General features: G+C 52.7%; 7 protein-coding genes and 1 non-coding gene across 8 annotated transcripts; 5 read left to right on the top strand and 3 right to left on the bottom strand.

Moving 5' to 3' along the window:
• Positions 1 to 420: 420 nt before the first annotated feature.
• Positions 421 to 6,781, top strand: ColSpa_05934 (fatty acid synthase subunit beta; the record flags this gene model as incomplete). The annotated part of the gene is made up of 2 exons (XM_049272146.1): positions 421 to 5,623; positions 5,673 to 6,781. The coding sequence occupies 2 exons, from the start codon at positions 421 to 423 to the stop codon at positions 6,779 to 6,781; spliced, it is 6,312 nt and encodes a 2,103-aa protein (XP_049128103.1).
• A 1,656-nt stretch (positions 6,782 to 8,437) lies between these two features.
• ColSpa_05933 (putative guanosine-diphosphatase) lies at positions 8,438 to 10,043 on the top strand (the record flags this gene model as incomplete). The annotated part of the gene is made up of 2 exons (XM_049272145.1): positions 8,438 to 8,729; positions 8,887 to 10,043. The coding sequence occupies 2 exons, from the start codon at positions 8,438 to 8,440 to the stop codon at positions 10,041 to 10,043; spliced, it is 1,449 nt and encodes a 482-aa protein (XP_049128102.1).
• A 933-nt stretch (positions 10,044 to 10,976) lies between these two features.
• Positions 10,977 to 12,839, bottom strand: ColSpa_05932 (putative transporter; the record flags this gene model as incomplete). Its single annotated transcript, XM_049272144.1, has 3 exons — positions 10,977 to 12,095; positions 12,149 to 12,233; positions 12,286 to 12,839. The coding sequence occupies 3 exons, from the start codon at positions 12,837 to 12,839 to the stop codon at positions 10,977 to 10,979; spliced, it is 1,758 nt and encodes a 585-aa protein (XP_049128101.1).
• Positions 12,840 to 16,792: 3,953 nt separating this feature from the next.
• Positions 16,793 to 16,873, top strand: ColSpa_tRNA_159. The gene is given in 2 exon segments: positions 16,793 to 16,828; positions 16,839 to 16,873. It is a non-coding gene; the product is annotated as a tRNA-Gly (tRNA).
• Positions 16,874 to 17,011: 138 nt separating this feature from the next.
• Positions 17,012 to 17,641, bottom strand: ColSpa_05931 (3-[(3aS,4S,7aS)-7a-methyl-1, 5-dioxo-octahydro-1H-inden-4-yl]propanoyl:CoA ligase; the record flags this gene model as incomplete). The annotated part of the gene is made up of 1 exon (XM_049272143.1): positions 17,012 to 17,641. One exon carries the CDS (start codon positions 17,639 to 17,641, stop codon positions 17,012 to 17,014), a length of 630 nt encoding a protein of 209 aa, XP_049128100.1.
• Positions 17,642 to 17,655: 14 nt separating this feature from the next.
• ColSpa_05930 (long-chain-fatty-acid--CoA ligase FadD13) lies at positions 17,656 to 18,507 on the bottom strand (the record flags this gene model as incomplete). The annotated part of the gene is made up of 1 exon (XM_049272142.1): positions 17,656 to 18,507. The coding sequence occupies one exon, from the start codon at positions 18,505 to 18,507 to the stop codon at positions 17,656 to 17,658; it is 852 nt and encodes a 283-aa protein (XP_049128099.1).
• A 1,239-nt stretch (positions 18,508 to 19,746) lies between these two features.
• ColSpa_05929 (highly reducing polyketide synthase fum1) lies at positions 19,747 to 22,316 on the top strand (the record flags this gene model as incomplete). Its single annotated transcript, XM_049272141.1, has 6 exons — positions 19,747 to 20,279; positions 20,330 to 20,774; positions 20,842 to 20,910; positions 20,978 to 21,101; positions 21,161 to 21,769; positions 21,823 to 22,316. 6 exons carry the CDS (start codon positions 19,747 to 19,749, stop codon positions 22,314 to 22,316), a joined length of 2,274 nt encoding a protein of 757 aa, XP_049128098.1.
• A 22-nt stretch (positions 22,317 to 22,338) lies between these two features.
• ColSpa_05928 (highly reducing polyketide synthase gloL) lies at positions 22,339 to 27,444 on the top strand (the record flags this gene model as incomplete). Its single annotated transcript, XM_049272140.1, is given in 7 exon segments — positions 22,339 to 25,398; positions 25,455 to 25,748; positions 25,796 to 25,870; positions 25,936 to 26,267; positions 26,330 to 26,810; positions 26,862 to 27,291; positions 27,308 to 27,444. The coding sequence occupies 7 exon segments, from the start codon at positions 22,339 to 22,341 to the stop codon at positions 27,442 to 27,444; spliced, it is 4,809 nt and encodes a 1,602-aa protein (XP_049128097.1).
• Positions 27,445 to 27,961: the final 517 nt, after the last annotated feature.

Below are 27,961 nucleotides of genomic sequence, written 5' to 3'. Positions count from 1 at the left end.
CAACAACTTTACGTCAAGGACAGATCTTGCAGGGCAGTCTTCTCGTTTCCTTTTCTCTTGTCCTTCATAGACCACCAATTGCTCCCGGTGAATTGCAGAGACAGCTCTCTAGACGACCCCCTCAAATTCCACGCCCATACGTCCAACCTTTTTTGCCGCCCACTTCCTCCCCACCGTCCCGGAGCATCTTGAAATAGCTGCCTCCTGCTCTTCGCTGAGTACACGGAGTCACAGACAGGTAAGCCACTTTGGCGTTTCCCCGTCTCCCATGCTCCCATTGAAGACATGGGGAGCAACAGGAGGCAGACGAAAAAAATCTAGAATGTCTCGGCTAACAAACGTGGCGAGTAAAGCTCCATTCGTAGCACACGAAAAAAAAAACTTCGCACCCTCTTGATACCCCCCAAATCAACCATCACCATGTACGGCACCGGAACTGGCCCCCAGACGGGAGTCTCTACCCCCCGATCCAATGCTTCCCTGCGCCCTCTCACTCTCCGCCACGGTTCTCTCGAGACCTCCCTCCTTGTACCGACCGCCCTCCACTTCCACGCCTCGCAATTGAAGGACCGCTTCAACGCCACTCTCCCCACCGCCACAGATGAGCTTGCTCAGGACGACGAGCCTTCGTCCGTTGCCGAGTTGGTCGCGAGGTACATGGGCTTTGTCGCCGACGAGGTCGAGAAGGGTGAGGACGACGAGTCGGGCTCCTACGAGGAGGTCCTGAAGCTTGTCCTTAACGAGTTCGAGCGCGGATACCTGCAGGGCAACGAGGTCCACGCCCTCGCCGCCTCCTTGCCCGGCATTGACGCCAAGAAGTTGGTTGTCATCCGTAGCTACTACCAGGCCAGACAGACCACTGGTCGCTCAATCAAGGCCTACGGTTCAGCGCTCTTCCGCGCTGCCGACGACAACCTTGCCGACATCTACACCATTTTCGGTGGTCAGGGCAACATCGAGGAGTACTTCGATGAGTTGCGTGAGATCTACAAGACATACCAGCCCTTCATCGGCGAGCTTATCCTTAATGCTGCGGAGTTGCTCCAGAACCTCTCCAAACACCCTGAGGCAGAGAAGCTCTACCCGAAGGGCCTGGACATCATGAGATGGCTCGAGAGCGAGGACGAGACACCCGACGTTGACTACCTCATCTCGGCTCCTGTCAGTTTCCCTCTGATTGGTCTCGTACAGCTCGCACACTACGAGGTTACCTGCAAGGTTCTCGGTGTCCACCCCGGTCAGCTCCGCGACCAGATCAGCGGTACGACTGGTCACTCTCAGGGCATTGTCCTCGCTGCCATCACGGCTGCCGCTGAGTCTTGGGAATCATGGAAGGAGCTCGCACCTTCCGCGCTCACCATCCTTTTCTGGATCGGTGCTCGAAGCCAGCAGGTGTTCCCTCGCACATCGCTGACGCCTACTATGCTGAGGGAGTCTGTGGACAACGGCGAAGGTCTTCCCACCCCCATGCTTAGCATTAGGGATCTTTCCCAGGCTGAGGTCCAGAAGCACATTGATGCTACCAACAAGTACCTCCCTGCTGATCGCCACATCTCCATTTCCCTCATCAACAGCCCACGTAACCTCGTCGTTACCGGCCCTCCCATCTCTCTGTACGGTCTCAACGCGCAGCTCCGCAAGGTGAAGGCGCCGACTGGCTTGGACCAGAACCGTATTCCTCACACTCAGCGCAAGCTTCGCTTTGTACATCGTTTCCTCCCCATCACTGCCCCTTTCCACAGCAAGTACCTTGCTGAGGCGACGGAGCTCATTGACGAGGACCTCAAGAACATTAAGATCCCCTCCAAGTCTCTTGGCACTGCGGTCTTCGACACCAACACTGGCAAAGACCTCCGTGAGGCGGGCGACGGCAACATTGTCCCCATCCTGATCCGTCTCATCACCCGAGACCCCGTCAACTGGGAGAAGGCTACAGTCTTTCCCCAGGCGACGCATGTTCTTGACTTCGGTCCCGGAGGCATTTCTGGCCTGGGTGTTCTCACCAGCCGCAACAAGGAGGGCACTGGCGTGCACGTCATTCTTGCTGGTGCCGTCAACGGCTCCATCACTGAAGTTGGATACAAGCCTGAGCTCTTTGACCGCGATGAGGAGCACGCTGTCAAGTATGCTGTAGACTGGGTAAAGGAGTTTGGTCCCCGTCTGGTCACCACGTCTAACGGTGACACATACGTCGACACCAAGATGAGCAGACTGTTGGGTCTTCCTCCTATCGTCGTTGCTGGTATGACGCCCTGCACTGTTCCCTGGGACTTCGTTGCCGCAACCATGAACGCCGGTTACCACATTGAGTTGGCTGGTGGTGGTTACTTCGACCCTAACATGATGACTGCCGCCCTGAAGAAGATCGAGGGTGCCATTCCGGCTGGACGTGGTATTGGTGTCAACCTTATCTACGTCAACCCTCGAGCCATGCAGTGGCAGATTCCCATGCTCGGAAGACTCAGAGCCGAGGGTGTTCCCATCGAAGGTCTCACCATTGGTGCTGGCGTCCCCTCAGTCGAGGTTGCCCAGGAGTACATTGACACTCTTGGCCTAAAGCACATCAGCTTCAAGCCCGGTTCCGTTGATGCCATTCAGGCCGTCATCAACATTGCAAAGGCCAACCCCACCTTCCCTGTCCTTCTCCAGTGGACTGGTGGTCGTGGCGGTGGTCACCACTCGTACGAGGATTTCCACCAGCCCATCCTGACCATGTACCCGCGTATCCGTCGCCAGGCGAACATCATTCTTGTTGCCGGCAGTGGTTTCGGTGGTGCTGAGGACACCTACCCGTATCTCACGGGTGAATGGTCCAAGAATTATGGCTACCCTCCCATGCCTTTCGATGGCACTCTGTTCGGCAGTCGCATGATGGTCGCCAAGGAGGCCAAAACCAGCCCTGCTGCTAAGCAGGCCATCATCGACGCCCCTGGTGTTGATGACAGCGAGTGGGAGAAGTCTTACACTGGTCCTACTGGTGGCGTTGTCACAGTCCTTTCCGAGATGGGTGAGCCCATCCACAAGTTGGCTACTCGCGGTGTCCTTTTCTGGGCTGAGATGGACAAGAAGATATTCTCCCTCCCCAAGGAGAAGCGTGTTGCTGAGCTGAAGAAGAACCGCGACTACATCATCAAGAAGCTCAATGACGATTTCCAGAAGGTCTGGTTCGGCCGCAACCGCGCCGGCGAGGCCGTTGACCTCGAAGACATGACCTATGGAGAGGTTGTCCGTCGCATGGTTGATCTGCTTTACATCCGCCACGAGCAGCGCTGGATTGACCCTACTTTCATCAGACTCACTGGTGACTTCATTCGCCGTGTTGAGGAGCGTTTCACCTCCCAGCCTGGGCAGGTTGCCCAGCTTCAGGACTACAAGGACCTTCAGTCACCTTACGAGACTGTTGAGAAGATCTTGTCCCACTACCCTGATGCCGAGACTCAGCTTATCAACGCTCAGGATGTTCAGCATTTCCTGATGTTGTGCCTGCGCCCCATTCAGAAGCCCGTCACCTTCATTCCTACTCTTGACGAGAACTTTGACTTCTACTTCAAGAAGGATTCCTTGTGGCAGTCTGAGGACCTTGGTGCCGTCATCGGTCAGGACGTCGGACGTACATGTATTCTTCAGGGACCTACCGCCGTCAAGTTCTCGAAGGTCATTGATGAGCCCATTAAGGAGATCCTTGATGGCATTCACCTCACTCACGTTGAGTACCTGACTAGGGACCTCTACAAGGGCGACAAGAAGGCCATTCCCACCATTGAGTACTTCGGTGGCAAGTTGATCGAGGCGGAAATCCCTGTCGAGGACGTTGATGGTCTTACCGTCTCGTATGACGACGCCCACAAGAACACTTACCGTCTGTCGACCTCGCCCACGGCTACCCTACCTAGCCTTGACGCTTGGTTGGCCCTGCTTGCTGGCCCCGACCGTAGCTGGCGCCACGCTCTTCTCACCTCTGACGTTGTTGTCCAGGGCCAGAAGTTCCAGACCAACCCCATCAAGCGCATTTTTGCTCCCGCACGTGGGCTCTTTGTCGAGATCCACAACCCCAAGGACCCGAAGAACACCAAGATTGTCGTCAAGGAGCAGCCTCGCCACAACCAGTACGTTGATGTCATTGAGGTTAAGCTTGAGGGCCAGAATGAGATTGTCGTCAGCATGATCAAGGATACCACTGCCCTTGGCAAGCCTGTCGCGCTTCCGCTCAAGTTCACTTACCACCCCGAGGCTGGATATGCCCCCATCCGCGAGGTCATGGAGGGTCGCAACGACCGCATCAAGGAGTTCTACTGGCGTGCGTGGTTCGGTGATGAGACTTTTGATCTCGATGCCGATGTTAGCAGCAAGTTCGATGGTGGCAAGGCTACCATTACTGGCGAAGGCATCAACGACTTCATCCACGCCGTTGGCAACACTGGCGAGGCTTTTGTCGAGCGACCCGGCAAGACTGTCTACGCCCCCATGGACTTTGCTATCGTCGTTGGCTGGAAGGCTATCACCAAGCCCATCTTCCCTCGCACTATTGACGGTGACTTGCTGAAGCTTGTCCACCTGTCTAACGAGTTCCGCATGAAGCCCGGCGCCGAGCCTCTGAAGAAGGGTGACGAAGTCTCTACCACCGCTCAGATCAATGCTGTCATCAACCAGGAGTCTGGCAAGATGGTTGAGGTTTGCGGTACCATCTACCGCGATGGTGAGGCCGTCATGGATGTCACCTCCCAGTTCTTGTACCGCGGTGCCTACACCGACTACGAGAACACTTTCCAGCGCAAGATGGAGACCCCGATCCAGCTGCACCTGGCCACCAGCAAGGACGTCGCTGTTCTCAAGTCGAAGCAGTGGTTCAACACTGATGACTTGCCCCGCGACCTCGACCTTCTCGGACAGACACTCACCTTCCGTCTTCAGAGCTTTTACCGCTACAAGACCAAGACGATGTATAGCAGCGTCTCTACCCAGGGCCAGGTTCTGCTTGAGCTCCCCACCAAGGAGGTCATCCAGGTCGCTAGTGTCGACTACGAGGCTGGCCAGTCCAACGGCAACCCCGTCGTTGACTACCTGGAGCGCAACGGTACCCCTCTCGACCAGCCCCTGAACTTTGAGAACCCCATCCCTCTCAGCGGCCGCACTCCTCTCCAGCTCCGTGCCCCTGCTACCAACGAGAACTATGCCCGTGTCTCTGGTGACTATAACCCCATCCACGTCTCGCGCGTGTTCGCCAACTACGCCGCTCTCCCTGGCACCATCACCCACGGCATGTACTCCAGTGCTGCAGTCCGTAGCTTGGTTGAGACGTGGGCTGCCGAGAACAACATCGGCCGTGTCCGCAGCTTCCATGCCTCTTTGGTCGGCATGGTTCTTCCCAACGATGACCTCCAGGTCAAGCTTCAGCACGTTGGTATGGTCTCAGGTCGCAAGATCATCAAGGTTGAGGCCAGCAACAAGGAGACCGAGGAGAAGGTTCTCCTCGGTGAGGCCGAAGTCGAGCAGCCTGTGACCGCCTATGTCTTCACTGGCCAAGGTTCCCAGGAACAGGGCATGGGTATGGAGCTGTACGCCAGCAGCGATGTTGCCAAGGAGGTCTGGGACCGTGCCGACAAGTACCTGTTGGACAACTACGGTAAGTCGCACGTCTTTCGCTTTTCCGACATTTCACTAACTATTTGCAGGCTTCTCGATCACCAACATCGTCAAGAACAACCCCAAGGAGCTCACCGTTCACTTTGGTGGTCCTCGTGGCAAGGCCATTCGTCAAAACTACATGGCCATGACCTTCGAGACCGTTGCTGCCGATGGAAGCATCAAGTCCGAGCGCATCTTCAAGGAGATTGACGAGAAGACCACCTCGTACACCTACCGCTCGCCTACCGGCCTACTGTCGGCTACTCAGTTTACTCAGCCTGCCCTTACCCTCATGGAGAAGGCCAGCTTTGAGGACATGAAGTCCAAGGGGCTTGTGCCCCGGGACTGCACCTTTGCCGGCCACTCCCTGGGTGAATACTCTGCCCTCGCTGCGTTGGCGGAGGTCATGCCAATCGAGAGCTTGGTGTCGGTTGTCTTCTACCGTGGTTTGACCATGCAGGTCGCCGTCGAGCGCGATGCGGCCGGACGCTCCAACTACTCCATGTGCGCCATCAACCCCAGCAGAATCTCCAAGACCTTCAACGAGGAGGCTCTGCAGTTTGTTGTTGACTGCATTTCTGAGGAGACCGGCTGGCTCCTTGAGATCGTCAACTACAACATTGCAAACATGCAGTACGTTGCCGCTGGCGACCTCCGCGCCCTTGACACCCTCACGGGCGTCACCAACTTCCTCAAGCAACAGAAGATCGACATTGAGGAGATGCGCGGCAACATCGACGAGGCCAAGGGTGCGCTCAAGGAGATTATCAAGGGCAGCGCCGAGGCAACCCTCAAGAAACCTACTCCCCTGGAGCTTCAGCGTGGCTTTGCGACGATCCCCCTTCGCGGTATCGACGTGCCCTTCCACTCGACGTTCCTTCGGTCTGGTGTCAAGCCGTTCCGATCTTTCCTCCTCAAGAAGATCAACAAGACGACGATCGACCCTGCCAAGCTTGTTGGCAAGTACATCCCCAACGTGACGGCGAAGCCCTTCGCCATCACTAAGGAGTACTTTGAGGATGTGTACAAGCTCACCAACTCTCCCAAGATTGCGTCCATCCTGGCGAACTGGGACCAATTCACCCAGGACGGTCCTGGCCCCAACGCTGTTAACGGCGTCACCGGGGAACACGAGGGACCTGGTGCGGCTGCGTAAGCCTAGCTACATCTACCTGCGTTAGGGGATAGATGGGGTGAGGAAGTACGCTGTTACGAAAACCCAAAAGGGAGAGGATTAGATGATTCATTATGGACACTGAATGACTCTAGACGGCGTAATCGTTGTACAAATCAGGGACGTTGTTTTCGATGACTGTTTTAGCATGTCGCTTTAGAAAGTTTTAGTAGGTTTTTTACGGTTGGGGCGTTTATTGTTGTAGTGTTTAATGGTGGTACAAGAAGACAAATAGAGAGCAATTGGTTCACCTTTGTTTCCGTTGACTCGACGTGAAATGAAAGCTTATGTGTGGGATTAAATGCCCGAAGGCGCGCTGCTTTGTCCTACGTCTAAACAAGGCAACGGGCGACACGAGAACTGCTGGCTGGAATCCAGGACTAGGTAGGATGCTAGGGTGGATGCACGGGCAGGGCTTTGGCAGCGGGGGATCGACAACAGTAGGCTGCAAGGACCCGGGACACAGATGGTTCACCCGAAAGGCGCAGCATGCGGATAGGACGGGATGTGTTTGGTTGTCGGCCCCGGAGGTTAAGCATGGGGGATAAGACGACAAGTAGCGGACAGAGATGGAAGTATCCCACATGGCGGACAAAGTCAGGAGCTTATCTGACCAGAGAAGAGGGATGAGAGGAACGAGGGGTCACCAAAAGAGAGGGACGTGGTTGGCGAAGCTATCAAAACTATCCGGATTGGGTCAAGCCAGGGCTTGAGTTGCGGGCGGAGGAGGTGAGTCCAAGTCTGAGTCTGAGTCTGAGGAGGTGGTGGTGGTGGTGGTGGTGGTGACTGGAGGCGGCCAGCGGCGAGCGCCGTGTGACGTGCGACCGGTGCGCTGCGAAGTGGGGGGGCGCGTGGTGTTTGGGGTTCCCGGGCTCTCCCATCGCTTGGAACTCAGCGGGCATGTCGTATCCGCAGGGTGTCTGGACTTGGCGGTTCTTTTGTCTTGTTTATGACCAGTCCATCTTGCCAATTCGTATTTGGCGAAGAAGGGGAACAGGCGGGTTGGACACGGTTACCGGCCTTTACCTAGTACAGCAAGCTTCTTTTTGTCGGCATGCTTCTGGCACTCCCGCTGCACATTGAGAGACCTCCCCGCCTGACCCCTGTCTAATTCGTCTTATCTCTGGAGGGGGGAGGGAGGTTTCCGACAACAACGGCGGCGGATGAAGCACATGTTTTGATGCGCGTCATCTGTCGCACTGCATATATCTACCGGCCGTTCCCTCCTTTCTTTTTCCTGTTCCCGTCGCGTTCGTGGTTTCGTTTCTGGGGGTTTGGAAGCTTGTGCCGATCCGACGATATCGCAACACCGCGTACTACCATTTGACACCAGCTTGTGATCTATTCCAACGAACAACAGCTAAACTTTGACTTTCGCATTGACTCCGTGTTGTACCGATTGTCAGCGGCAACATTGGCAACAACATCACCTGCCTTGTTGGACTCTGGAAAGACACCGTGGGGTTCCCTCCGACTTTGCCGACGGCAACCGAACAGCAAACATAATATCTCGACGTCAGGTCAAACAGAATCCGGACTCGGTTGCGGACGACGACGACAAACAATTCCTTCGCCAACAAAACAGACCGCCACTTCCAGCGGCCTCGACGACGACCAGAGGTCGCAGCCTTTGCAACGATGGGCGACATGATCAGAGACCTGCCCCCGGCGGCTTCGTCAGCATCGCCGACTACGCGCCGGAACCAACTCTTCCTCGGCACGTTCGTGCACTCCAAGACGAGAGAAGCGCTCGAGTACCTCCACGACACAGCTGTCTGCGTCGACGCATCCGGCACGATTGTTGCTGTCGAGACCGGATACGACCTGAGAAGGTCCGAGACGGAGCTGCTCCCCCGTTTGGGCTGGAAGGTCGGCGACGTCGAGGTCCATGTGGGGAGGGAGGGGCAGTTTTTCTTCCCCGGGTTTATCGGTATGTCATTATGGTTCCTTTTTCCCGCCGGTGCCGCCTGTCTCGATGCTGCCTGGAGCCAGGTGAGACATGGACTAGGAGACTTTCGCGAGACATCCACGCTCTGTCCCGTCAGTCCCACCCCACTATCTCGAGGCTAACCCCGCCATCACAACAGACACCCACGTTCACGCCTCGCAATACCCCAACGTCGGCATCTTTGGCAAGTCCACCCTCCTCGACTGGCTCAACACCTACACTTTCCCGCTTGAATCCAGTCTCAAGGACCAGAAGAAGGCCAAGCGCGTCTACACAGCCTGCGTGCGACGCACCCTCGCCCATGGCACCACCACGTCGGCATACTATGCCACCATCGACGTCGACGCCACGAACCTTTTGGCAGACATTTGTCTCGCGCTGGGCCAGCGCGCGTTCGTGGGACGGGTGTGTATGGACCGCGAGGGGTTGTGTCCGGAGTACTACAGAGATGAGTCGCCCCAAGCTTCACTGAGAAAGACGAGAGAGACTGTGGATTATATGCGGTCAATCGACCCAGAATTTGAAATCGTCGCGCCCATCCTGACGCCGAGGTTTGCGCCATCGTGCTCGAGCGAGGCGATGAAGGGCCTGGCGGACATGCAGAAGGAGCTCGACGTGCTCGTGCAGACGCACATCTCCGAGAACGAAGGCGAGATCGAGCTCGTCAAGGAGATTTTCCCCGACAGCGAGAGCTACACCGACGTCTACGACACCCACGGTCTTTTGGGAGAAAAGACGGTCCTCGCGCACGCGATCCACCTTTCGGAGAAGGAGGCGACCACCATTGCCGAGAGGGGGGCCAAGATCTCGCACTGCCCCTGCAGTAACAGCAGCATCACGAGCGGCGCGGCGCGGGTGCGCTGGCTGTGGGACAAGGGCATCGACGTCGGGCTGGGGACGGACATGAGCGGCGGGTATAGTCCGAGCATCCTCGACGCGGCGAGGCAGGCGGCGCTGGTGTCGCGGCACGTGGCCATGGGGTTGCGGGGGGAGGAGCGGGAGAGGGCGAAGTTGACGGTCGAGGAGGTGCTGTATCTCGGCACGAAGGGCGGTGCCAAGGTTGTTGGGCTGCAGGAAAAGGTTGGAGGGTTCGAGGTTGGCATGCATTGGGACGCGCAGCTAATTGGGCTGCCGCTGGTCGATGAGGACGGGGAGCAGGGCGAGGGAGGGGGCAATGTTGACGTTTTCGGGTGGGAGAGCTGGGAGGATCGGATTGCCAAGTGGGTGTTCAATGGTGATGACCGGAATACCAAGATGGTCTGGGTCAAGGGACGGATGGTGCATTCGAGGAGGTAGACATGGAACGAGTGTGTCGGTAGATCGGCTCTTGAGACACGGATGCATCAGGTCGGCGTTTACTGCGGGTTGGGCTTGCAATTCTGATATCATGATAAGTGGTAAATATGACGCTCGACGTTGTGAAACTTGTCCTCATTGTCACACTATGACATCCTAGCTCCCTGAACCACATTTGTGGATCTAGAATGAATCTAGAATTGCCATTAGTATCGTTGTGTTCTCGTGCGGCTTCCGGTCACCAGTGTAGTCTCAAGGGAGCTATGGTCGTGATAGTCACCTTACTTTAGAACGTTGACTATGAGGCAAGGTCAACACATTGATACTCCAAAGTATGATCTACTGAGTGGTTTTTTTCGGATTCCAAGATCAAGAGAACTTTAATCACTTACGTGACAGGACTCAGTCTGGGATTTCCCTCCCCTTTCCTCACAAAAGACACGCACTCCAGGTTGACTCTCATCACATCATGACTATCATCTCTTTGTAAGCCACCACGAGCTTTGAAATCAACCCGCCCTGATGCGAGGGCCGATTTCCACTCAAAAGCCTTCATGTTTGACTGCGCACTCGTTGAAGACTGGATGTTGGAATGTGACAAACCAACATGGGACTAACAGAGGCTTTTCCTATCTTATGTGGAACCACCTACGCTGCCTACATAGTCAATCTTCGAAGATGACTCTCAATTCCAAGCGACTCTGCTGAAGTATTTGAAGTATTTGATACCCGCTGATTCTGACAGTTTCCCTGGTCTACATCATGCCATGGCATTGCACCCTGCTCTGAACTTAGTTTATGAAATTGCTTTGCATTGGTATCGTCATCATGTCCTAACCGTTCACCAAATAGACAAACCACGCCTTGCACTAATCTATGATCGTATACACGTTAAGATCATATAGTGTTCTTGTTGCTCTCTTCCCACATCCTTTAGAGGTCCTTGGGCTCAAGCTGGTCTTCGGGAGCTGACACAACGCGACGGCCGCCCTTGGCGCGTCGGTCTTGATTGAGAGACTGGGCAAACTTGGACCGCTCTCGGATAACGGGTCCCTTCCAGTAAATGAGATACACTGGAATCGTAACCAAAAGCGCAAGACAGGCCAGGACGGTGCTTGCATACTCGGTGTGGCGCGAATCGCCAACGTTCTCGTACAGAGGCGTCGAGTACATGGCGGCAATACCGGCGAGGAAGTCTCGAGCAAATCCATTGCCGCCAGTAGCCGAAGCAGAGTACGGTCCATAGGCCGCAATCATGTAGTCAACCGTGCTCATATAAATGGCAAAGTTGGCAATGGCGATCAGGCAAGAAAAGATCATGGGGGCGATCCAATGAGACTCGGGAGGTCCCATGGACGTCCAAGCAAAGCCAAAGAGACCAATTGTCTCCAGGGGAGCGAGATACAACAGCCATTGGAGACGGCGCTCAGGGGCCAGCGCGTCAGGCCCCTTGGTTCTAGTGATACGGTGGTCTCTTATGATCCAAGGAATGTAAGAGACGTATGCCAGAACATATCCAATGTTGATGGGAATGAAAGCCCAGGCCTTTTGAAGAGTCCCGAACCCCCACTTGTTGAACACAGGAGTGAATCCTTCTTGGAAGGTAAAAATCAGAGCGTCGGAGAATCCTGACAGCAGGGAGCACGACAGGACGATGGGCTCGCGGACGAACATCTCGAAAGGGCGCACCCATGTGATTGCAAACTCATGCATGGAAAGTCGGGGCTTCTTGACCTCGTTGGGCCCGTAGATGTTGGTGTCTTCGCCGGACTTACGGCGTCGCTTGGCTTCCCTGTCCATGATGATGGTGGCGCGGCTTTCGGGCATGAAGAAGTGGATGAACTGGACAGTGGCGCCGAAGATGAGCTGAATCCAGAAATTCCAGTACCATGGAAGAAACTTCTGGATCGGGCCACCGACAACGGGGCCGACTGAGGTACCGAATACGGAAGACAGCACGACGAAGAGAACGGCCCATTGTTGTTCCTCTGGCTGGTAGAGATCGGCAACCATCCCGAGGGTGACACTGCCACCGGCTGAGCTAATACCGCCCTGATAGAATCATGAGCCAAGTATCCACGGCTTTAGGGTATCTCATAACATACCAGTCCTCGGGCGACGACAATACTACCAAAGTTGGGAGCTAGAGCAGCAAGAATCTGCCAGATGTTGACCAAGAACAATGAGCATCTACACTCAGCATCAGCCGTGTCCTGCTAATTCAATGAAGATAGAAACTTACTGCAAGATTTTCCATCTTCCAAACTCCTCACTCCAAGGCGCCCAAAGCTCACAACCGAAAGCGTAGAGGACGAGAAAGGCACACTGGCCGGTACGGGCGGCCTGCTCACTGACGTGGAAAGCCTCGCTTATGGGAGTGACGGCGCTCGGGAAAACACTGGTGTTGAAATTCATTGAGACCTGAACAGCGAAGATAGAGGAAAGAAGCATCCACTTCTTCCATGCTGGCCAAGAGTAGCCCAAAAGGTAGTAGCATTCGTCCTCGGTGATGATGCGCTTCCCGTCAGGGGTATACTCTGGTTGCTTGCAGCCGTTTGCTGCCGCCGAGTCATCATGGCTCCCGGTGCCCTCGGCCTCGAGATCCCGATCGGGTTCGTCCTTGAAAAAACCTCCATTCGGGGGGTTCTCGGACTTTTCCCCAAATGATTGTTGGGGTTTTTCGGCATCGAAGCTACGTTCATCTCGAGTCACGCTGCTCTCTCGGGCCGGGGCCGTGTCGTCGTTTTTACTCGGCCGGGAAGCCCGTGTGCTATCGGCAGTTGACACGGAAGCCATGCTGGCGTGCTCTTCTGGACGAATAGCTTTAGGGGCACTTTTGCGGTCCGTGATGTGGTCGAGGGTTGACGTAAGTGACCGATAATGATAACGTCAAATAATGTTGGCTCTACGTCCCAATCGACGATCTAGGTATGGTTGTTGAAAAGATAACTATGTCGATAGCCGAAAGCCCAGTCGAAAACATCAATGAAAACCAACAATCCAGCAAACGTTCATGACTACGACCCAGTTGGCCAACGGCGTCTTTATCAGTCATCACTTTGTTTTCACAATACCACCGAGAGTTCCCTACGTCAAACTGGAGACATGACGCTATCTAGCCAAGACGTTGCTCGCGGTCCTACTCTGTGGCCAGCGGTGGGAGAAATAGGGCCCTCAAAATGATCCAACAATCCTATCATGCCTGAATCGAGTCTGGCCAGCCTCCGCACGTAATTCGACGTTTCTATTCAGCGGAGCTCGAACAGTGGGAAACCCCAAACGATTTTTCCTTTTTTTCACTGGGGACGGAATCGCCAACGTCGTCCGCACCGCGAGCGACTTGACATCATAGGACGTGGGCTCATCGGAAATGCGGGTCGGGAGTGGAACAATGACGGAAACCGTGGACCCGGATGCAGCTTGAGCCATGTAGTCCATTGCCGATTATCATGGTATCAGGGTGGGTTCTGGATGATTGTCGCCTCGCCAAAACTTGAAAATCTACGCGAAAAGGCAGTGTTCCGGGATGCCTCGCGAAGAAGGACGGGCGTCCCCCACGACGTCTCGGTGACGGGACGGTCGTTGTGGTAAACCCCGAAGCATACCCCTTGGGCATTCAACTGGCGATCCTGCGCAAGATGAAGTCGGACTCCTCATGACCGAGTGGGGTTGAGAGACTCAGAGGATCATCCCCATGGGGAGTGGCTTGGTCCCAGAGGTGATAAACGTCCCTGTCGGAACTAAATGATGTGGTTTTTGGGCTCTACGGTCTGCTGGCTGCTGCATTAGTTGGGGCACAATACTGGCTGGTGTTTATTGAATACCAAAGTATAAAAGACGTGTTAAATGGCATAGGCATACTACTTGCAAGAACAGTCCTTGCACAGACGAGTATGGTTGAAGTACGGTTTCTTGCTCGATGCCGTCTTTGCGCGGCTCATGGACCGCAACAGCATGTTCGGGTGGTGCGCTGTTGGTTATAGGAAAAGTGAGCCGGAGCGGACAAAGGGCGCTATGATGTAGTATTATTCGTCTGTATGTTTGTCATTCATTAAGTTCTGGGTCGACTCGCATGCTGGTAGCAGCGCTGTTTTCATTTCTCGGACGCAATGGCGAGATGCATCGGCGGCTGCAGCTGATAAAGTGGGGGTGTAATCCGAATGGGGCCGGGTACAGCGCCGAACTGGCCCGGTCTGCCTTCGCTGCTCAATCGGTCAATGCTGGGTTGGAGTCAGTCAATCGAAGAATTATCTATTCAGATACCAAAGTTTCTCCCTATGAATCGGACGATTGTAACAGCGAAATGTCTTATCAGGAAAACATGTGGTTGTAGAGACTGAGAGTCTAGGGTTAGTTAACTAATTGCGGAGAGACTGTGCGATTTCGAGCTTTGAGAAATGCATCTTAGTTTCCTGATACGGCCAAGAGTAGTGATTTAAATTGTGATTTCTCATGAACGAGGAGACGACTATGATGCCTGGCGTCAGGAATACGTACTGAGCCGAGCATAGCGCTTCTCTCGCTGGGGCAAACTAGGGCTAGTAGGTGGCCGTGACCGAGTGTCTATGACAAGAAAATCAAGCTTCAACTCCATTTAGATACTCAGACACATGTAAAACCATATATGAACCTGCAAACCATCAAATGAAAGTACTTGAGTCATCACAAGTCATGGTGCAAAAGGGCCAAACTAGCCAAGCTACTCTATATCGATCATTCATCCCACTCCAGTTGGCGCCGTGACGGCAAATTATGGGGCTGCAAAGCTTGACGGGGCTTTGTTGACACCATTAGTACAGATGGTATGGAAGCATATGATTGTTTATGTCAAGGAACAATCAAAATGTTGAGTTGTGTGAGTTGGCGTAAAACGAATTTAAGGCCGAACAATGTGCAGAGAAAGAATGCCGTGTACCAAGGAACCTACGTTTTTATGTCCCTTAAACTACGTAATGTAAATATCGTGTGTTGAGTTGCACGAAAAGATCGACTCTTCCCAGTTGTTCTTATATTACAGCTTGGCAGTTGGCTAGATGCTTCAAGACCCATCAAACTCCTGCACTTGTCGATTCATACTAAGAAATCTGACATGAGTGTGCCGGGGACCGGCTTGGCAGTTCTTTGAAGAATTTCCTTCATAGCACATTCGGAGTGGCGTACGACGTGAGCTTGAAATCGAAATCTAGCAACCTTGATCTTTGCATTTAGAATTCGCCTAACGGCACTTTGTGCGCCTAGAGAGCTATGAAGATAGTCACTTTGACATACGAACGCTGAGGCTCGTTGTAACCCAGTTGAGACACTGCACAACAATATCCATTGAGTGAAGTAATCGATGGTCATTCTGGAGAAGCTTTAGGTTCCTTTCCTCTAACTCTTGGTTACTATCGGCCTTTTGCATTTCTTTTTTGAGAGACCAAAGTCTGAGCTTAGAGAAATGCCAAGTATCTCGTTCAGGGCGGTAGCTTTATATCTTCTGTAGTCTCGAATGTCTGGAACGATTACCTTTTGACTTCAAATTCCACGTCCGAATGAGTCGATATGGTGAGTTGTAGACCCAATGTGCAGCATGCCGAGGAGAAACTCAGAATCGAGGACGACGCCCCATAATTCCGCTGGGACTTTAGGCCCTCGTACATCTTCATGCTGGATATTGTGTTAGGCAGGATGAAGCCGAACATATCGTGAACCAGAGATGCTCTACCAACCCTCGTTCAACTTCTGCATGGCGAATACCTGGACCACTGATAGGTCGGCGAGTAGGTCAATTGGTCTGTCAACGGACAATGCTGGCAAGAAGACCTGCACGATCGGGAACTCCACATCATCAAAGGATTCCCGAGACAACCAACTGAATGACTCGCCGCTGAGGATCCAGTAAGTGCCGAGGGGGCGAGGTGCTTACCAGGCATCCATCACCACCGCCGTTTGTACGGAATGCCGGCGATGGGGGGCAATGTTGGAACATAGAGGACAAGGAGTCTGAATGAGACAGAAAATGTGATCATTGACCTGTCAACATAACGCTAGCGCTGGGGGCTGGATCCTATATTGCTACACTACTGTACATTGAAGGACGATGCTGGGCAAGAACAGTGCGTTTCTCGGGAGGGTGAATGAGAACTTAAAATGGAACCTGAATCTTACTTGAAGAAGTGCAACTAACCTGAAGTCGACGGTCACGAGAGCAGGAGTCTCAGTAGCGTCTCGGCGCAGGCTCCAAATATGTTTAGGCAGCAAAACATTGGACGAGAGTTGATTAGCTGTTGCATCTTGACATGGCCGCGCTATTCGACACATAAGCGCTTGCCTGAGACTGAACAGGCATGGGTGGAATGCGCAGAGAGGTATTGGTGCAGAGTATTTTGCGATTGGTTAGGCCGGACTTGGTTGCTCAATATAGAAAGCTGACGGTTTAGCAGACACACCTGAGTTGTGCATGGTGCATCGGCGGAGTCAGACGGTTGGATCCTTCTCAGTAACTTCACAAGATAACCGACCGCTTTGCCGAGCCACACAATGAAGAGAATTGGACACCCCGCAATCCGAAATCGGCGACCCAGATGATGTAAGACCTAAATCGGAGCCAAATGACAGTTGTGAGAAGCTCGAATTCAGTCGTTTCCCTCTGCAAGATTGTCATCATAGCATATACAAGCCATACTCACAATCTTGAATGCTGGCTGTTCCAGAATGCAATAGAATGGCTGATTTGCCGTCATCGAACATCCAGATTCAAGATATCTTCTGCGCCGATGGTTTAGTGGTAAAATTCTCCGTTGCCATCCAGCAGCGTCGGGGAGCCGGGGGTTCGATTCCCCCTCGGCGCAATGCTTTTGGCTTTTCAGTTCAAGAAAACACTCTTTGACGCATCCATTGTGTTTCTTCCATTTTGGAGATGCTTGTGGAGGAGGCGAGTAACTTCTCATTTTACTTGTACATACAACATTTTCTATCTAATAGATCTGCTACAGTCTTGCCACAGACACGTCTGCTAGTAGGTGCTTCTGAACCTTGCCTGAGCCCGTCCGAGGGAAATCCCCAACGAATACAGTTTCTCTTGGCACCTTGTACCGAGCAATCAGTGAACGGCAATGATCTACCAAGTCTGCGTGTGTGAGTTGAAAGCCAGGTGCTGCAACTATGTAGGCGCGCCCGGCTTCGCCCCAGAACTGATCCGGCACACCGACAACTGCAACATCAACCACACCAGGGTGCTCAGCCATTGCAGCCTCGACTTCAGCAGGATACACATTTTCTCCTCCCGAGATGAACATGTTCTTTTGCCTGTCAATCAAAAAGACATAACCGTCCTCGTCAACTCGCCCAACGTCGCCAGTACGGAACCACCCGTCTGTCGTGAAAGCGGTAAGGTTTTCTTCTGGCTGATTCCAATAGCCCGGGGTCACGCTCGGACCGGAGACTAGGATCTCTCCAGATACACCAATAGAAACATCCTCGTCCCGTTCGTCTACGACCCGGACCGCCGTCAACGGGCCTGGGAGGCCCACAGAGCCCGCCTTGTTGCCGATGAGCTCTTTCGACAATGGCATGCCAGAGACTGTTCCCGTCTCCGTCGAACCATAGCCATCAACCATGCGGATACCACGACTCAGCCACCATTTGATGCGAGCGGGGGGTTGGGAGCTCCGCCAGTGAATAGCGCCTTTAGCGTGGCCCACTCTGAGGCGTTGAAATTGGATGCGCGAGCGAGGGCCTCGGCCATCTGCGGTACACAGAAGTAATGCGTGACTTTCAACGATGCATCGCTAAGCCGAGAATTTGTGACTTCGGGGTTGAATTTGGGAGACACAATGAATGTACCACCTCGCAATAGAGCTGGCCAAATCTGAGCAATGAGACCCATGAAATGGAACATGGGCCCGTCGCAGAGAAAGACGCTGGCAGTGTCGACTTCCGTCAGAATGCTGAAATTGATAGTCGTCGCCAAGATACCCTGAGCAGTCAACATGACACCTTTGGGTGTCCCGGAAGTGCCTGACGTGTAGAGAATAACACTCGTTTCGTTCGAGGATCTTGCATCCAAGCGAGGGCCAGGCTCTGCAGCATCCACTTCTGCAGCAAATTGGGAAAAGCTGACGTGGTGGCAGCCAAAAGGCAGTTGCGGCGGCTCAAGATCCGTGAAGAGAATAGCCGGAGCGCAATCCACCAGCAACTTCGTAAGTTCGGGTTGGGCAAGACGCCAGTTCAGTGGGACGTGGATCGCTCCAAGCCTCATGAGGGCTTGCTGCAGAATGATCTGATGGACATTGTTGGCCGCGATAGTCGCCACTCGGTCACCGGCCTTGACCCCTTGCCCGCATAACACAGAGGTTGCGCGTTGAATGTCGGAGTTGAGTTCCAAATACGTCCATCTGCGGTTGGTTGCGAGTTCGATGCAGGCCAGGCCGTTCGGCCGTAAACGTGCATGAAGCAGCACTGGGTCCGGAGCGAGAAAGTCCATCAGTCCGCGCTTGAAGACGTCAAATGTTTGAGTTTGGAGGAAGAACACAAAAGAAGAGTAAGGAGAATTGCAGGTAAGCCCAGCCTCTTGTCAAAGAAGAACTATCTCCGTGCGAATGTATTGAGCTGTTGGTTCAAAAATGGAGTCGGGAGGGAGTATCCGCTGTCGATCTGCAATTCGTTGACAACCCTAGTCGTTGCTGCTGGTGTTATCGGAAACGCGGACTTGAGGTCAAGACCGTTAGATCCAAAAGGATTAAAGATTTCAAAAAGGAACAAGAATAGGAACGAACGTGAGACTTCAGTCGTTGGTTTTAAACCATTCATCCGTTAGAAGAAATCATCGCGTTTGCGCCGGCGAGATTCGGACCTTTTCCCAATTCCAGTTGTCCGTCTGATGTTTCCAATGTCGTTCATGTGCAAAGCCCACTCCATCATGTCGCGTGCAGCCCTCTCTGCTTGCGAGGTCGAGGACTCGGTGTCAGTTTCGCCAATATGCAGGTCACACCTGGGTGTGTGTGGGGGTGACAACCACCTGGGTGCTGCGCCGTGAGGCCCTAGATCCTGCGCATCCTGCCGAAGGGAAAGAGTGCGCACTCCTCCCCAATCGGTCCACTCGTTGCAGAATACTACTCGTCACTGGTGAGGAGTTAATGCATTTTTCGACACTAGTAGCCAACAAGAACATGCATATTGCGTTTTTGATGACCAGCGAGGCAGTCTTGGGAGTTCAGCTGGGGTATAATTATGATTTTGACTCACCTGAATTCCACACACACATGCAAACTTGGTCTGACCTAAGCCATCGGCTTTCGACCTCGAACTGGTCAAATCCTTTGGCGGGGCTTTGCGTTGCTGTTGCGCCATAATCCAACTGGGTTCCTTTCTGGGCTTGGTTTCTAGACTTACATGCTGCCTTCAAAGGTTGTTTTACGTACGAGGTGGAAGAGCTGATTGTGGATGGCTCGGGCTGTAGTCCAATTTGATCAGGATGCAATGCAATAGGCGCCAGCTGCGACATACCCAGATTGACACTAATGGAAAACGAGAAATTTTGATACAAAAGCGCCGTGGAAACCTTCACATAAGTTCGGTGTGGCCCATGAACCGAGATCGTTCTCCGAACAGTGGATATCAGCTAGTATCTACTGGCAGACAAAACTAGCAGCTACAAAAAACTCGATCAACTTCAATAGCAGCCCTCTTACCAGCCATTGTGTACAAAAATACCACTCTCGCAATGAATGAAGCTTGTAACGACCCAGGTCAGGATTCTGGCCTCTACGAACCTATTGCCATCATTGGCATGGGCATGCGGCTTCCGGGTCACATCCAGAACGCTGCCGACTACTGGGACCTTCTTGTCAACGGCAAGAGCGGTCGTTGTCCTGTGCCCAAAAGCCGCTACAGCATCAATAACTGGTATGGGCCCGGCAGAGTGTCTCACGTCCCAACCGACTTTGGTTATTTCCTCGAAGAGTTGAACCTGGCACACGTGGATCCCAGCTTTTGGTCGTTCACGAAACAAGAGGCCGAGCTCATGGATCCACGACAACGCTTGTTTCTTGAGGTTGCTTATGAAGCTTTGGAAAATTCCGGCTCAACATCATGGAGAGGTAATGATGTCGGGGTGTATGTCGGCACCATGGGAGACGACTGGAACACGATCGAATCTCGTGACGAGCAAAACCTCAATTCTGTCCGGCCAGACGTATACGGAGATTACATTATTGCCAACAGAGCTTCGTATGAATTTGACCTAACGGGTCCGAGGTATGTTTACTTTTCTGATCTTCCATTTTGAGGGCTAACATGAAAGCAAGCATTGTTGTGCGGACTGCATGTTCCGCCTCCTTAGTTGCACTGCATCAAGCCTGTCAAGATCTACATAGCGGTGACTGCTCATCTGCACTGGTTGGAGGGGTCAACCTCATTCTCACGCCCAAGGACACTGCCATCATGCACCAGAACGGTGTCCTATCACTTTCAGGATCTTGCAAGAGCTTTGACGCCGATGCTGACGGTTTCGCCAGAGGCGAGGGGGTGTCTGCCATCTACATTAAGAAACTGTCTGATGCATTGAGAGATGGCGATCCCATCCGCTCTGTTATTCGCTCCACATGCATTGCTGGAAACGGAAGAACCCCTGGACTGACGACACCAAACCCCAAGATTCATGAACGACTGATGAGGAGGGGGCACAAACTAGCTGGTATCACAGATTTATCGAAAACTGCAATGGTAGAGTGCCACGGCACTGGTACCTCTGTAAGTCGAACTATGCCAACGTGATATTGGTTAACTTGCAGCGCTAACTAGCATTTCTGTCTTTTAGGTAGGAGATCCTTTGGAAGTAGGCGCCGTTGCCAATATCTGGGGCGAGCATGGCATTTACATCGGATCGGTACGTGCTACGTTGTGCACTCTTCAAGGTGAAAGTCAGTTGGCTGACACTGAAGCACTCTCATCAGGTGAAACCAAACATCGGACACGGCGAAGGGGCTTCAGGCCTATCAAGCGTGATCAAGATGGTGCTAGCGTTGGAAAACTCGACTATCCCGCCAAACATCAACTTCAAAACACCCAACCCGCGAAGTAAGGATTTACCAGGATATTCTCTCTTCGTGTTTAATGGCTGCTAACATTAAATCTAGTTCCGTGGGAAGCCGCCAAGCTCAAGGTTCCAACAGAGCCTCTGCCTTGGCCTACCGACAGATTTGAAAGAGTTTCGGTTAACAGCTTTGGAATTGGCGGCTCTAATGCTCACGTGAGTATTTACACTGGCTGTTGCCTTGCAAAACTGATGTCCTGTCAGGTCTTGCTTGAATCCGCTGCATGCTTTGGCCTGCCTTCAACTAAAATTTCTAACAAATCGAACCCCGAGGCTCTCGACTTCCGCCTGCTCACGTTCACTGCCAAAAACCCTGTATCCGTCCAAACCCTGACAAGGAAGACTGGGGATTACTTGAATCGTTCTCCACAGAGTCTTAGTAATGTCGCATACTCACTGACCGCACGCCGGGAGGTTAACACACATCGCGCATTTTGTGTGACGGACGGCCACGGCGCACTGCAGGTTTCTCCTATCACCAAGCCGAGGTGCTCGACAGCTGACCTGGTTTGGGTGTTTACTGGCCAAGGAGCGCAGTGGGCACAGATGGGCAAGGAACTCGTGGAAAAAGAACCCCTAGTTGAAGAACGTATTAACGCTCTTGACAGAGTCCTTGCTGGACTCTCTGAACCTCCGCCTTGGACGTTAAGAGGTATGGGCGTCCTTGAACCGATAATACCGACTGACACACTAACCAACATGCAGGACTGCTTTTGTCCCCCAAGAACGAGAGTCGCCTTTCTGAAGCAGAGTTCTCGCAGCCATGTCTCGTCGCGATACAAGTCGCTCTTGTCGACTTACTTCGCTCATGGGGTGTGGTACCAAGTGCGGTAGTTGGTCACTCTTCGGGAGAGACCGCTGCCGCTTACGCAAGTGGCGCCATCACAGCTGAAGAGGCAATTCTCATCGCATATCACCGAGGGCAGATCACTCGCCTCATCAAAGCGGCACATAACGGCAGTATGGCTGCCGTTGGCCTTGGCCGAAAACAAGTTGAGCGGTTTTTACTCCCAGGAGTCATTATAGGATGTGAAAACTCACCTTCCAACGTGACACTGTCAGGTGAGAGCGACGTTCTGCAAAAGATTCTGCACGAGATTCGGTTGAAGAATCCTGAGGTACTTACTCGGAACCTTCACGTCGAGTGTGGCTATCACTCTCGTAAGCTCAACCTTTGCTGCCCTCAGCCGGACTCTTAACTAAATTTGACTCGCAGAACACATGCAAACGGCAGCCGATGATTTCAGATCGCGTATAGAAGGCCTATTACACACCAGGAAACCAAATATGCCATTCTACTCCTCTGTAACTGGAGCAAAGCACACGGACATATCCCATTCATACTGGGTAGATAATGTCGTGTCGCCCGTTTTGTTTAGCACAGCAGTTCAATCAGTGCTAGATGATTTCAAATCACCAGTCTTTGTCGAACTTGGCCCGCATTCCGCCCTCGCTGGGCCGATCCGCCAGATACTGCAGCTTAAGAAGAGAACAGCTCATTATATCCCGACATTAGTGCGTAATCAGGACGCAGTGTCTTCTGTTCTCAAGACAGCTGGTGAGCTTTGGCTAGCCGGTACGAACATCGACGTTACGATAGTCAACCCTCCAGGCGAGTTTCTGACAGACCTGCCAACATACCCATGGCACTATGACAAGGAGTATTGGCTCGAGAGTAGGCTTTCACGCAGTTGGCGTTTCAGGAAGTTCCCTCATCACGAACTTCTTGGTTCTCGGGTCGAGGAAATTTCGGACGCGTGCCCGGCCTGGAGATGCAATATGCGCGTCGACGACGTCCCGTGGCTACGGGATCATGTCGTCAGAAACGAGATTGTTTTCCCCGCAACGGGGTTCATTTCAATGATCGGAGAGGCTTTGAGGCAGCTTACAGGGTCTGTTGAGTTTACCCTTAATCAGGTTTCCTTCGAGTCCGCTTTGGTACTCAGCGGTGAGCCGGTCGAACTGGTGACGGTTCTTAACCCAGCAAAGCCTAGGGCCTTGGGCCAAGCGGTTTGCTACAATTTTTCTATATCTTCACTAACCGAAGGGAGCGAAGTCTGGGTTAAGCATGTTTTCGGCTTGTGCAGAGCGGGTTCGGGGCAGAAACGTCTCCCCCCAAGCATGCCTACCCTACCACGCCAAGTCTCTGAAACTTCGTTCTATAACAACTGGAAAAGATTCGGCTTGAACTATGGCACCACGTTCCGTGGTATTTCCAGTATCTACTCACACGTCACTGAAGCGAGAGCTGTTGCAACGCTCGATCATAAGCTCTCGACCTATAGCAACGCAATTTATGCGGTTCATCCAGCAACATTAGACACGAGCATGCATGTGGCCATGATCGCTAGCTGCCAAGGTCTTGCTAGAAATTTCAGGGAGTTGGTGGTGCCAACTTATATTCACGAGGTGTTCGTCGGAAAGGCTACTGGGTCCATTCAAGTCATCGCCAGCACTGAGACCCTAGACCAGGTTGCTCCTGTAACTAAGGTCGTTGGGGTCTGTGAGGGACGAACAGTCGTTGACATCTCTGGGTTACAAGTCAACGCTCTTGAAAACAGCCCCAACAACGAAAAGGACGACTCCCACGCCGGTGTTGTCCTGGAGTGGAAGCCCGATATCGACTTCGTCAGCCCCTCGCAACTATTGCGCAAGCGGCAGGCAGATGCAAACGCCCATGTGTTGGATGGTTTGGTACTGGCCTGTATCGTTGATCTGAGGGCTCAGCTCCAGTTCCTCCCGGCTACAGAACCTCATCTAGTTGAGTTCAAAAGCTGGCTTGACACTTCGTATAGGGAGGCCATGACCGGACAGTACCCCGAAGTTATGAACGCATTCGAAGTCGCGACAATGAGCCACAAGACAAGGCATGGATTCATATCAAAACTGTTCGAGTTTTGTAGGGGCACTGCCCTCTCAGACATTGCCCATGCAGTCTGCCGCGCTCACATATTCAGCGCAGGTTGCTTTTCGGGCTCCTCGTACGCAAAGAAGACACTAACGCAGCCTGACCATCTAACTGGATGTCTCAAGTTCATTGACGACGTGGACTTTTCAGATTTTCTTCGACTCTTAGGACACAAGAAACCAAACATGAGTATTTTGCACATCGATCCCGCAGCAGAGACTGCCGATGTATCATCAACGCTTTTCCCTCCAGGAGGCAAGCGTGCCTATGGCACCTACACCTACACCGGCGTCCTCACCAAGCCAACAGTACTGATGGATAGGCGGTTCAAACCAGCACCAGATGCCCACTACAAACAATTATTTATTGAGGAGGACCCCATTCCCCAGGGATTTGCTGAGGAATCTTTCGATCTCATTATCTCTCAACGAACCATATCGTCTTTCTCAATGTCCTCAATAATCAACATGCGGAGGCTTCTGAAACCTCGAGGCCGCTTGATTCTTCACTATTCCAACCCTGTCTCCAAGGCTCTCCAGCTCGCTTTTGGTCTTGTTCCCGAAATGGGTCTCGGATCTGAGTCACAATCAAGCCTGGGGGCCTTGCAGAATCAGTTAAGTCGTGCCGGGTTCGACGACGCCTCGACTTTTACACTCACCGGAGAACATGGCAAAGTCACTGTTGCCACGCCTTGCCAATATTTCTCAAAGCCTGTGAAAGCAAGCGTCGTCTGTCAAGACCCCGAACATCCGGTTGTTTCTGACGCAGTGAAGCTATTGCAGTCCCGAGGTTTTTCTCTACAGTACTTTTCTCCTGGAAAAGAGCTTCCTTGGGGTCAACCCATCTTGTGGCTGTTGGACCTGGAATCTCCCTTCTTTCACAACATGGGCGCCACGCAATGGAACGACTTGAAGAAATCTCTATTGTCAGCACAAGACGAGAAAATGCTCTGGGTTACGGGTGCCTCTCAAATCCACTGCGAAGCTCCGAATTACTCTTTAACATTGGGTGCCGCTCGCAGCGTGCGAAGAGAGTTGGCGATGGACCTGGCTACCATCGAGTTGGAGTCTTTTGACGCTCTTGGATGGGGTGCTGTTGCCACTGTGCTCGAATCCTTTGGAGGGCGCATCGGCGGTGGTGAGGTTGAGCCAGATTCTGAATATGTCTTCGCCAATGGATCAATCCAGATTTGTCGGTTTCACTCGACCAAGGTCAAGGAAGAATTGAGCGAGCGGCGCGGCAACGTCCCGAAAAGCTTAAACATCACTAAGCCTGGAGCCTTACAGACATTGAGATGGGAAGAAGCCGACCCTGTTGCTTTGAGTGGAGATAACCTTCAAGTTGAGGTGAAAGCTGTTGGGCTCAACACTAAGGTGTGTTCGGCCGTTCCAACCACTTGAGGAACACAATTCTAATACCGATTCTCTAGGATCTAAACGTTTCGCTGAGTACCACTTCAAGTGATAGCAGAATCTCTAACATCTTTGGACTTGAGGGTAGTGGCATTGTTACAGGTATGGGACCTAATGCCAACCAATTTCGAATCGGTGACCGGGTTGCCTTCAATAACCGCGGCGCTCTATCTACCTCAGTCATATTGCCAGAGTCATTATGTACAGAGATCCCAGATGCAGTGAGCTTCGAGGATGCTGCCTCAACACCGTACTCGTTTGGCATAGCTCTACATGGACTGATGGAACTTGGAAAATTGAAAAAGGGCCAAGTGGGTTTCTTTCATCATTGATTTCTGCATATGTACTAACCTTTTAGTCCGTATTGATCCATTCAGCTTCTGATGCTCTTGGATCCGCTGCAATCCAGGTGGCTCGACTGATTGGTGCCGAGGTGACCACCCCCTATTCCCTCATTTCGTTTTTCCGTGCTTGTCGCTTACTGGGCTGTTCTCCTAGATTCTTTGTACGGTTGAGACTTCGGAACAGGCGAGGCATCTCACAGATCTGTATGAGATCCCCAAGGGCCTTATATTCAGCTGCAAGGACACTTCTTTCTTGGAAGAAATCTTGAAGCTGAAGGGTGGGGTCGACATTGTGTTCCACACCCTACCTGGATTCATCCAAGAGTCCTGGAATTGTGTCTCACCACTTGGGACCATGATACACGTTGTCCAAGATAAGGCCTGCAAAACAAACCATCTTCAGATAAACCATATATGCGGTAATCGAACTTTCGTAAGTATAGATTTTGAAGATCTGAGGACTCATCGTCCGCGAGAATGCACCCGGTGAGTATTTTCTTCGCCTGTTGGACTGGTGCTATCGTGCCACTAACCGAATATATAATTAGGCTCTTGGAACAAGCCTTCACACTCAACAAGTTTGGCTTGAACAAACCAGCCCCAACAATTAGGACCTTCCCAGCTTCCGATGTGGCGTTAGCATTCCAACATCTCCGATCCGACAAACGCATTGGGCGGGTTGTCGTAACCATGCCTCACAAGAGCGGGGAGCTTCAAGCACGTCCCTTGCAAACACAAATGGTTCTCCGTCCGGACAGAGCCTACATCATTGTTGGCGGTGTCGGAGGCTTGGGCCAAGCTACTGCTCGGTTTCTTGTTGAGAGGGGAGCTCGAAACCTAATATTCTTCTCGAGGTCGGCTGAGGAAATCGCCAAAACTCAACCAGGATACTTCAAGGAGCTCGAATATCTTGGTTGCAAGGTTCAAGTCATTTCTGGCAGCGTTGATGAAATGGCTGATGTGGTAAAGATGGTGGACTCTTCGACGGCTCCGGTTGCTGGGGTCTTACACGCAGCTATGGTTCTCCAGGTGAGTTTCCTGTCGCCTCTTTTTGAGATGTCCAATACTGATTGACGTCAGGACATGAACTTCGCCGACATGACTTTCGAGCAATGGCGAGCCACAGTGTCCCCTAAGGTTCAGGGAACATGGAATCTCCACTACGCTCTTCAGGCGCAAAGGGAACCGCTTGACTTCTTCTTTCTCTTCAGTTCTCTGTCAGGACTTGGCGGTCAGATTGGCCAGGCCAACTATGCCGCCGGTAATACTTTCTTGGACGCCTTCGTGCAATACCGACATTCTCAGGGTCTCGCATGTTCTGTTCTTGATATCGGAATCATGGAAGACATTGGCGTCCTTGCAAGAGAGAACAATCGTTTGGAAGCCCTCCGCACAATCTCACAACACTGCCTCCATGAGCAGGATTTGCTCGATGCTATGGAGTTGATGATTCAGCGGTCCGACGGCAGTCGTGATATAGGAATGAAACAAGAGAGGGGCCTGGCCCAGGGTTATACGAATCCTAGTCAACTTGCAATCGGCATGCGGCCGTCCCCTTCCGCCAACAGGACTGGGTGGCAGCGAGATCCACGCACTTTGTGTCTTGCGAATGCAACATCTACCCGACAGCTTCATGATCAGCACGAGACGTGCAGTTCTTTGAAAGAATTCCTCCAGAGCTGCGTCTCAGATCCAGCGAAGCTGTCATCTGGGGAAGCACAAGAGTTCCTCGCAAAGGAAATCGGCGGCGCCTTGAAGGGGTTCATGATGCGGCAAGACGAGGAAGTTAATTTGTCGTTGCCTTTGCAAACGGACTCGCTGGTGACAGTGGAGTTGCGTAATTGGTTTAGGCAAAGGATGGGAGTTGTCTTCACTGTTCTCGAGTTGCGGAATGCTGAAAGCATTCTTGCACTTGGCGGGCTAACAGCTGCGAAACTCTCCGCAGCGGACACAGCGGTGCCAACCTTGTGAAATGTGAAGGCCAAAAGTGAAAACTCGGATTTCGAAAACGGCACGACCTGGATGTTGTACACCTCATTGATTGGGATGTTATTGGCCGACGATAAGGGTGCGATGCGCTGCACATGCATTGCAGCATTGTAGCGCATGGCGAGGTGGTAGCAGGAGTCACCAAGACGTGGCGGCTCAAGAGAGGGCCCTGATCGACGAGCCTGCAGAGC

The sequence above is a fragment of the Colletotrichum spaethianum genome, assembly GCF_022836535.1.
Source record: "Colletotrichum spaethianum MAFF 239500 DNA, contig13, whole genome shotgun sequence".
NCBI classification, from domain to species: domain Eukaryota; kingdom Fungi; phylum Ascomycota; class Sordariomycetes; order Glomerellales; family Glomerellaceae; genus Colletotrichum; species Colletotrichum spaethianum.
The sequence above is the reverse complement of the archived record's forward strand: the minus strand, read 5'-3'. Positions and strand labels throughout refer to the sequence as shown.